At 39.5% G+C, this 11,230-nt stretch overlaps 1 protein-coding gene across 1 annotated transcript in view; it reads left to right on the forward strand.

Moving 5' to 3' along the window:
• The window catches only part of LOC133640814 (DDB1- and CUL4-associated factor 10-like), a 30,453-nt gene that overhangs the window by 16,894 nt on the left and 2,329 nt on the right, over positions 1 to 11,230 (forward strand). Inside the window, exons 4-6 of the mRNA XM_062034492.1 lie at positions 125 to 327; positions 417 to 494; positions 5,015 to 5,160. Of these exons, the coding sequence (XP_061890476.1) occupies positions 125 to 327; positions 417 to 494; positions 5,015 to 5,160 (427 nt within the window). The remainder of the gene's footprint in view (positions 1 to 124; positions 328 to 416; positions 495 to 5,014; positions 5,161 to 11,230) is intronic.

Raw genomic sequence — 11,230 nt, forward strand, 5'->3', positions numbered from 1 at the left:
TATATTAATAATGAATAAAAAAGACGGTATATGTATGCATGCTTGCTTTGGAGCCCCTGGCTGGAAAGAAACGCTTGCCTTGTCCTTAAAAAGTAAAAATTCAAGGCCTGGTTCTCTGGTCCAGATTCACGGAGGACGGCTGTCCCCACAAGAAGTTCTTCCACACCAGATACCTGATGAGGATGCGTCTGACGCCGGACTGCTCCAAGATGCTCATCTCCACGACCTCGGGGTATCTGCTCATCCTCCACGACCTGGACCTCACCCAGTCCCTGGAGGTGGGCAGCTACCGCATGCTGCGAGCCAGACGCACGCCCCTCACTTCAGGTCGGCCCCGCCCCCTCTCTCTCTCTCTCCGTGTTTTCACTCCTTTTTTGGGGGGGTCGAGGAGTTTGACATTTTTGTCAAATGTGTAGATGGCGGTGCTCTGGCGTCCAGGGCAGCCGGACCTCGCCAGGGGAACGACTCCAGCAAGCTCCACCCCCACAGAGAAGGTGAGTCACTGAAAATGTATTGACAATAATAATAATAATATATTTTATTTGTAAAAAAAAAAGCACTTTACATTGCGTATACAACCTCAAAGTGCTACAGTGTATTAAAATAAATAAATAAATAAAAAAGATAATAAAAATAAAAACTAGAACAGCCTAATAGCTAGAACTAGTATGCATATATCTAAAAAAAAAATTTTTTTAAAGAAAGGTTTTTAAGACTTTTTTAAAAGCATTCACAGTCTGTGGTGCCCTCAGGTGGTCAGGGAGAGCGTTCCACTGAGGTTGGAGGAGGTTAGCCTGTCCGGAGCGGGGGTGTCGCGTGGCGGATTTGGGAGTGAGCCAGTTAGGAAAACATGTCAGCCTGCCAATGTGGGCTTCATGACTTTTAGGCCCCTGTCCAACCAACTTTAGGGTCCTGGAACCTCCAGTTCACAGGTGTCAACGCGGCCCGCGAAAGCCCGGAAATAATGAGTTAATAAATCATTTCATCGTGTCATCTTTTCATTGTGACAGACAGAAATGCACATATTTTAAACGTTATTATCTAATAGTCTAATAGAATCTCACCATTCCCGAGCGCGGCCGCCGCTGCTGCTCGCTGCTCCCCTCACCTCCCATGGGGTGCAACGAAGGTTGTTGCGTCGGAGAGAGTTGCACGTGTCAACAAACTACGGGGAGTTCAAGGACCGCCAAAATTAGTAGGACAAAATACCAAATACTCTCATTAGTGACGCATGTTTAGTATAAACAGTTGGATTTTTAACAAATAGGAAGGTTTTCACACAGTATAAAACGTTTGGCGGACAAAATGAGACAGAGGAGGGGTGGCGTTAAACACGTCTCTCTGTGGCAGCGTCGGAGAAAGTTGTACGTGTAAACAAGCTACGGTGAGTTCAAGGACCGCCAAAATTAGTAGGACAAAATACCAAATACTTTCATTAGTGAAGCATGTTTAATATAAGTAGTTGGATTTTTAATAATTAGGAAGGTTTTAGCACAGTATAAAACGTGTGGTGGACAAAATGAGACAAAGGAGGGGTGGCGTTAAACACGTCTCTCTGTGGCAGCGTCGGAGAAAGTTGCACGTGTAAACAAGCTACGGCGAGTTCAAGGACCGCCAAAATTAGTCGGACAAAATACCAAATACTCTCATTAGTGAAGCATGTTTAGTATAAACAGTTGGATTTTTAACAATTAGGAAGGTTTTCACACAGTATAAAACGTGTGGTGGACAAAATGAGACAATGGAGGGGTGGCGTTAAACACGTCTCTCTGTGGCAGCGTCGGAGAAAGTTGTACGTGTAAACAAAGTACGGTGAGTTCAAGGACCGCCAAAATTAGTAGGACCAAATACCAAATACTCTCATTAGTGAAGCACGTTTAATATAAGTAGTTGGATTTTTAACAATTAGGAAGGTTTTAGCACAGTATAAAATGTTTGGTGGACAAAATGAGACAAAGGAGGGGTGGCGTTAAACACGTCTTTCTGTGGCAGCCTCGAAGATAGTTGCACATGTAAACAAATTATGGTGAGTTCAAGGGCCGCCAAAATTAGTAGGACAAAACACCAAATACTCTCATTAGTGAAGCATGTTTAATATAAACAGTCGGATTTTTAACAATTAGGAAGGTTTTCACACAGTATAAAACGTGTGGTGGACAAAATGAGACAATGGAGGGGTGGCGTTAAACACGTCTCTCTGTGGCAGCGTCGGAGAAAGTTGTACATGTAAACAAAGTACGGTGAGTTCAAGGACCGCCAAAATTAGTAGGACAAAATACCAAATACTCTCATTAGTGAAGCATGTTTAGTATAAACAGTTGGATTTCGAACAATTAGGAAGGTTTTCACACAGTATAAAACGTTTGGTGGACAAAATGAGACAAAGGAGGGGTGACGTTAAACACGTCTCTCTGTGGCAGCGTCGGAGAAAATTGCACGGGTAAACAAGCTACGGCGAGTTCAAAGACCGCCAAAATTAGTAGGACAAAACACCAAATACTCTCATTAGTGAAGCATGTTTAATATAAGTAGTTGGATTTTTAACAATTAGGAAGGTTTTCACACAGTATAAAACGTTTGGTGGACAAAATGAGACAAAGGAGGGGTGGCGTTAAACGTGTCTTTCTGTGGCAGCGTCGAAGAAAGTTGCACATGTGAACAAATTACGGTGAGTTCAAGGACCGCCAAAATTAGTAGGACAAAACACCAAATACTCTCATTAGTGACGCATGTTTAGTATAAACAGTTGGATTTTTTAACAAATAGGAAGGTTTTCACACAGTATAAAACGTGTGGTGGACAAAATGAGACAATGGAGGGGTGGCGTTAAACACGTCTCTCTGTAGCAGCGTCGGAGAAAGTTGTGCATGTAAACAAAGTACGGTGAGTTCAAGGACCACCAAAATTAGTAGGAAAAAATACCAAATACTCTCATTAGTGAAGCATGTTTAGTATAAACAGTTGGATTTCGAACAATTAGGAAGGTTTTCACACAGTATAAAACGTTTGGTGGACAAAATGAGACAAAGGAGGGGTGACGTTAAACACGTCTCTCTGTGGCAGCGTCGGAGAAAGTTGCACGGGTAAACAAGCTACGGCGAGTTCAAAGACCGCCAAAATTAGTAGGACAAAACACCAAATACTCTCATTAGTGAAGCATGTTTAATATAAGTAGTTGGATTTTTAACAATTAGGAAGGTTTTCACACAGTATAAAACGTTTGGTGGACAAAATGAGACAAAGGAGGGGTGGCGTTAAACGTGTCTTTCTGTGGCAGCGTCGAAGAAAGTTGCACATGTGAACAAATTACGGTGAGTTCAAGGACCGCCAAAATTAGTAGGACAAAACACCAAATACTCTCATTAGTGACGCATGTTTAGTATAAACAGTTGGATTTTTTAACAAATAGGAAGGTTTTCACACAGTATAAAACGTGTGGTGGACAAAATGAGACAATGGAGGGGTGGCGTTAAACACGTCTCTCTGTAGCAGCGTCGGAGAAAGTTGTGCATGTAAACAAAGTACGGTGAGTTCAAGGACCACCAAAATTAGTAGGAAAAAATACCAAATACTCTCATTAGTGAAGTATGTTTAGTATAAACAGTTGGATTTCGAACAATTAGGAAGGTTTTCACACAGTATAAAACGTTTGGTGGACAAAATGAGACAGAGAAGGGGTGGCGTTAAACACGTCTCTCTGTGGCAGCGTCGGAGAAAGTTGTATGTGTCAACAAACTACGGGGAGTTCAAGGACCGCCAAAATTAGTAGGACAAAATACCAAATACTTTCATTAGTGAAGCATGTTTAATATAAGTAGTTGGATTTTTAATAATTAGGAAGGTTTTAGCACTGTATAAAACGTTTGGTGGACAAAATGACACAAAGGAGGGGTGGCGTTAAACACGTCTCTCTGTGGCAGCGTCGGAGAAAGTTGTACATGTAAACAAAGTACGGTGAGTTCAAGGACCGCCAAAATTAGTAGGACAAAATACCAAATACTCTCATTAGTGAAGCATGTTTAATATAAGTAGTTGGATTTTTAACAATTAGGAAGGTTTTAGCACAGTATAAAATGTTTGGTGGACAAAATGAGACAAAGGAGGGGTGGCGTTAAACACGTCTTTCTGTGGCAGCCTCGAAGATAGTTGCACATGTAAACAAATTATGGTGAGTTCAGGGGCCGCCAAAATTAGTCAGATAAAATACCAAATACTCTCATTAGTGAAGCATGTTTAATATAAACAGTTGGATTTTTAACAATTAGTAAAGTTTTCACACAGTATAAAACGTTTGGTGGAAAAAATGAGACAAAGGAGTGGTGGCGTTAAACACGTCTTTCTGTGGCAGCCTCGAAGAAAGTTGCACATGTAAACAAATTATGGTGAGTTCAGGGGCCGCCAAAATTAGTAGGACAAAATACCAAATACTCTCATTAGTGACGCATGTTTAATATAAACCGTTGGATTTTTAACAATTAGGAAGGTTTTCACACAGTATAAAACGTTTGGTGGACAAAATGAGACAATTGAGGGGTGGCGTTAAACACGTCTCTCTGTGGCAGCGTCGGAGAAAGTTGCACGTGTAAACAAGCTACGGTGAGTTCAAGGACCGCCAAAATTAGTAGGACAAAATACCAAATACTCTCATTAGTGACGCATGTTCAATATAAACAGTTGGATTTTTTAACAATTAGGAAGGTTTTCACACAGTATAAAACGTTTGGTGGACAAAATGAGACAATTGAGGGGTGGCGTTTAACACGTCTCTCTGTGGCAGCGTCGGAGAAAGTTGTACTTGTAAACAAAGTACGGTGAGTTCAAGGACCGGCAAAATTATTAGAACAAAATATCAAATACTCTCATTAGTGAAGCATGTTTAGTATAAACAGTTGGATTTTTAACAATTAGTAAGGTTTTCACACAGTATAAAACGTTTGGTGGACAAAATGAGACAAAGGAGGTGTGGCGTAGCAGATTAGGATGTTTGATGTACTTGTGCACTTGTCCCCCGCAGGCATTTCTCCCAGGAACAGCCTGGAGGTCCTGACTCCAGAGATACCCGGGGAGAGGGACCGGGGCAACTGCATCACCTCCCTGCAGCTCCACCCCAAGGGCTGGGCCACGCTCATCCGCTGCTCCAGCAACATGGACGACCAGGAGGTGAGGATGATAGTTGGCAGAGCTTAGAATGACTTTAAAGGCCTTATATAAGTCTCATAATGACTAGCCTACTATCAAAATGACTTTAAAAGCCTTATATAAGTGTTATAATGACTAGCCTACTATCAAAATTACTTTAAAAGTCTTACATAAGTGTTATAATGACTAGCCTACTATCAACATTTTTTTTTTTTTTAAAGAAAACCAATTTTGTGATGCTAAAAAAGTATCGACGTAATTGTAGCAGTATCGACTAGATACGCTCTTGTACTTGGTATCATTACAGTGGATGTCAGGTGTAGATCCACCCATGGCGTTTGTTTACAATTGTGATGCCGGTGAGCTATTGTATCCTCCTACGGTGTGTAGTGAAGCATGTTTGGCTACTCCTCGTCCTCCAGTGATAATGATACTTGTAAAAAACTTATCATACATTGGTCATATTCAAAGTCCTCATGTGTCCAGGGACGTATTTACTGACTTTATAAACATAATATGAATTAAAAAAAAAAAAGATTTTGTGATGCTAAAAATATCGATGTGATCATAGCAGTATCGACTTGATACGCTCTTGTACTTGGTATCATTACAGTGGATGTCAGGTGTAGATCCACCTATGGCGTTTGTTTACATTGTGACGCCGGTGAGCTACGGTGTGTAGTGAAGCATGTTTAGCTAGTCCCCGTCCTCCAGTGATAATGATACTTGTAAGAAACTTATCATACATTGGTCATATTCAAAGTCCTCATGTGTCCAGGGACGTATTTACTGACTTTATAAACATAATATGAATTAAAAAAAAAAAAAAAGTGTGATGCTAAAAATATCGATGTAATCATAGCAGTATCGACTAGATACGCTCTTGTACTTGGTATCATTACAGTGGATGTCAGGTGTAGATCCACCCATGGCGTTTGTTTACATTGTGACGCCGGTGAGCTACGGTGTGTAGTGAAGCATGTTTGGCTATTCCCCGTCCTTCAGTGATAATGATACTTGTAAAAACCGTATCATACATTGGTCATATTCAAAGTCCTCATGTGTCCAGGGACGTATTTACTGACTTTATAAACATAATAGGAATTTTTTAAAAAGGGAAAAAAGATTTTGTGACGATAAAAAATATCGATGTAATCATAGCAGTATCGACTAGATACGCTCTTGTACTTGGTATCATTACAGTGGATGTCAGGTGTAGATCCACCCATGGCGTTTGTTTACAATTGTGACGCCGGTGAGCTATTGTATCCTCCTACGGTGTGTAGTGAAGCCTGTTTGGCTATTCCCCGTCCTCCAGTGATAATGATACTTGTAAAAAACGTATCATACATTGGTCATATTCAAAGTCCTCATGTGTCCAGGGACGTATTTACTGACTTTATAAACATAATATGAATTTAAAAAAAAGATTTTGTGATGATAAAAATATCGATGTAATCATAGCAGTATCGACTAGATACGCTCCTGTACTTGGTATCATTACAGTGGATGTCAGGTGTAGATCCACCCATGGCGTTTGTTGACATTGTGACGCCGGTGAGCTACGGTGTGTAGTGAAGCATGTTTGGCTACTCCTCGTCCTCCAGTGATAATGATACTTGTAAGAAACTTATCATACATTGGTCATATTCAAAGTCCTCATGTGTCCAGGGACGTATTTACTGACTTTATAAACATAATATACATTTTTTAAAAAGGGAAAAAAGATTTTGTGACGATAAAAAGTATCGATGTAATCATAGTAGTATCGACTAAATATGCTATTGTATTTGGTATCATTACAGTGGATGTCAGGTGTAGATCCACCCATGGCGTTTGTTTACAATTGTGACGCCGGTGAGCTATTGTGTCCTCCTACGGTGTGTAGTGAAGCATGTTTGGCTACTCCTCGTCCTCCAGTGATAATGATACTTGTAAGAAACTTATCATACATTGGTCATATTCAAAGTCCTCATGTGTCCAGGGACGTATTTACTGACTTTATAAACATAATAGGAATTTTAAAAAAAAGATTTTGTGATGCTAAAAATATCGATGTAATCGTAGCAGTATCGACTACATACGCTCTTGTACTTGGTATCATTACAGTGGATGTCAGGTGTAGATCCACCCATGGCGTTTGTTTACAATTGTGACGCCGGTGAGCTATTGTGTCCTCCTACGGTGTGTAGTGAAGCATGTTTGGCTATTCCCCGTCCTCCAGTGATAATGTTACTTCTAAAAACCGTATCATACATTGGTCATATTCAAAGTCCTCATGTGTCCAGGGACGTATTTACTGACTTTATAAACATAATATGAATTAAAAAAAAGATTTTGTGATGCTAAAAATATCGATGTAATCATAGCAGTATCGACTAGATACGCTCTTGTACTTGGTATCATTACAGTGGATGTCAGGTGTAGATCCACCCATGGCGTTTGTTGACATTGTGACGCCGGTGAGCTACGGTGTGTAGTGAAGCATGTTTGGCTATTCCCCGTCCTCCAGTGATAATGATAATTGTAAGAAACTTATCATACATTGGTCGTATTCAAAGTCCTCATGTGTCCAGGGACGTATTTACTAACTTTATAAACATAATATGAATTAAAAAAAAAAAAAGATTTTGTGATGCTAAAAATATCGATGTAATCATAGCAGTATCGACTAGATACGCTCTTGTACTTGGTATCATTACAGTGGATGTCAGGTGTAGATCCACCCATGGCGTTTGTTTACAATTGTGACGCCGGTGAGCTACGGTGTGTAGTGAAGCATGTTTGGCTATTCCCCGTCCTCCAGTGATAATGATACTTGTAAGAAACATATCATACATTGGTCATATTCAAAGTCCTCATGTGTTCCAGGGACGTATTTACTGACTTTATAAACATAATATACATTTTTAAAAAAGGGAAAAAAGATTTTGTGATGCTAAAAATATCGATGTAATCATAGCAGTATCGACTAGATACGCTCTTGTACTTGGTATCATTACAGTGGATGTCAGGTGTAGATCCACCCATGGCGTTTGTTGACATTGTGACGCCGGTGAGCTACGGTGTGTAGTGAAGCATGTTTGGCTACTCCTCGTCCTCCAGTGATAATGATACTTGTAAGAAACTTATCACACATTGGTCAAATTCAAAATCCTCATGTGTCCAGGGACGTATTTACTGACTTTATAAACATAATATGAATTTTTTTTAAAAAGACTTTGTGATGCTAAAAATATCGATGTGATCATAGCAGTATCGATAAGATACGCTCTTGTACTTGGTATCATTACAGTGGATGTCAGGTGTAGATCCACCCATGGCGTTTGTTGACATTGTGACGCCGGTGAGCTACGGTGTGTAGTGAAGCATGTTTGGCTATTCCCCGTCCTCCAGTGATAATGATACTTGTAAGAAACGTATCATACATTGGTCATATTCAAAGTCCTCATGTGTTCCAAGGACGTATTTACTGACTTTATAAACATAATAGGAATTTTTTTTTTTTAAATTTTGTGATGCTAAAAATATCGATGTAATCATAGCAGTATCGACTAGATACGCTCTTGTACTTGGTATCATTACAGTGGATGTCAGGTGTAGATCCACCCATGGCGTTTGTTTACAATTGTGACGCCGGTGAGCTATTGTGTCCTCCTACGGTGTGTAGTGAAGCATGTTTGGCTATTCCTCGTCCTCCAGTGATAATGATACTTGTAAAAACCGTATCATACATTGGTCATATTCAAAGTCCTCATGTGTTCCAGGGACGTATTTACTGACTTTATAAACATAATAGGAATTTTTTTTTTTTTAATTTTGTGATGCTAAAAATATCGATGTAATCATAGCAGTATCGACTAGATACGCTCTTGTACTTGGTATCATTACAGTGGATGTCAGGTGTAGATCCACCCATGGCGTTTGTTTACAATTGTGACGCCGGTGAGCTATTGTATCCTCCTACGGTGTGTAGTGAAGCATGTTTGGCTATTCCTCGTCCTCCAGTGATAATGATACTTGTAAAAACCGTATCATACATTGGTCATATTCAAAGTCCTCATGTGTTCCAGGGACGTATTTACTGACTTTATAAACATAATATGAATTAAAAAAAAAGATTTTGTGATGCTAAAAATATCGATGTAATCATAGCAGTATCGACTAAATACGCTCTTGTACTTGGTATCATTACAGTGGATGTCAGGTGTAGATCCACCCATGGCGTTTGTTTACAATTGTGACGCCGGTGAGCTACGGTGTGTAGTGAAGCATGTTTGGCTACTCCTCGTCCTCCAGTGATAATGATACTTGTAAGAAACGTATCATACATTGGTTATATTTAAAGTCCTCATGTGTCCAGGGACGTATTTACTGACTTTATAAACATAATATGAATTAAAAAAAAAAGATTTTGTGATGCTAAAAATATCGATGTAATCATAGCAGTATCGACTAAATACGCTATTGTACTTGGTATCATTACAGTGGATGTCAGGTGTAGATCCACCCATGGCGTTTGTTTACAATTGTGACGCCGGTGAGCTACGGTGTGTAGTGAAGCATGTTTGGCTACTCCTCGTCCTCCAGTGATAATGATACTTGTAAAAACCGTATCATACATTGGTCATATTCAAAGTCCTCATGTGTCCAGGGACGTATTTACTGACTTTATAAACATAATATGAATTTTTTTAAAAAAGATTTTGTGACACTAAAAATATCAATGTAATCATAGCAGTATCGACTCGATACGCTCTTGTACTTGGTATCATTACAGTGGATGTCAGGTGTAGATCCACCCATAGCGTTTGTTTACAATTGTGACACCGGTGAGCTATTGTATCCTCCTACGGTGTGTAGTGAAGCCTGTTTGGCTACTCCTCATTCTCCAGTGATAATGATACTTGTAAGAAACTTATCATACATTGGTCATATTCAAAGTCCTCATGTGTCCAGGGACGTATTTACTGACTTTATAAACATAATAGGAATTTTTTTTTTTTTAATTTTGTGATGCTAAAAATATCGATGTAATCATAGCAGTATCGACTAGATACGCTCTTGTACTTGGTATCATTACAGTGGATGTCAGGTGTAGATCCACCCATGGCGTTTGTTTACAATTGTGACGCCGGTGAGCTATTGTATCCTCCTACGGTGTGTAGTGAAGCATGTTTGGCTATTCCTCGTCCTCCAGTGATAATGATACTTGTAAAAACCGTATCATACATTGGTCATATTCAAAGTCCTCATGTGTTCCAGGGACGTATTTACTGACTTTATAAACATAATATGAATTAAAAAAAAAGATTTTGTGATGCTAAAAATATCGATGTAATCATAGCAGTATCGACTAAATACGCTCTTGTACTTGGTATCATTACAGTGGATGTCAGGTGTAGATCCACCCATGGCGTTTGTTTACAATTGTGACGCCGGTGAGCTACGGTGTGTAGTGAAGCATGTTTGGCTACTCCTCGTCCTCCAGTGATAATGATACTTGTAAGAAACGTATCATACATTGGTTATATTTAAAGTCCTCATGTGTCCAGGGACATATTTACTGACTTTATAAACAAAATATGAATTAAAAAAAAAGATTTTGTGATGCTAAAAATATCGATGTAATCATAGCAGTATCGACTAGATACGCTCTTGTACTTGGTATCATTACAGTGGATGTCAGGTGTAGATCCACCCATGGCGTTTGTTTACAATTGTGACGCCGGTGAGCTACGGTGTGTAGTGAAGCATGTTTAGCTACTCCTCGTCCTCCAGTGATAATGATACTTGTAAAAACCGTATCATACATTGGTCATATTCAAAGTCCTCATGTGTCCAGGGACGTATTTACTGACTTTATAAACATAATATACATTTTTAAAAAAGGGAAAAAAGATTTTGTGATGATAAAAAGTATCGATGTAATCATAGTAGTATCGACTAAATACGCTATTGTACTTGGTATCATTACAGTGGATGTCAGGTGTAGATCCACCCATGGCGTTTGTTTACATTGTGACGCCGGTGAGCTACGGTGTGTAGTGAAGCATGTTTGGCTATTCCCCGTCCTTCAGTGATAATGATA

The sequence above is a fragment of the Entelurus aequoreus genome, linkage group LG23 (assembly GCF_033978785.1).
Source record: "Entelurus aequoreus isolate RoL-2023_Sb linkage group LG23, RoL_Eaeq_v1.1, whole genome shotgun sequence".
NCBI lineage: Eukaryota > Metazoa > Chordata > Actinopteri > Syngnathiformes > Syngnathidae > Entelurus > Entelurus aequoreus.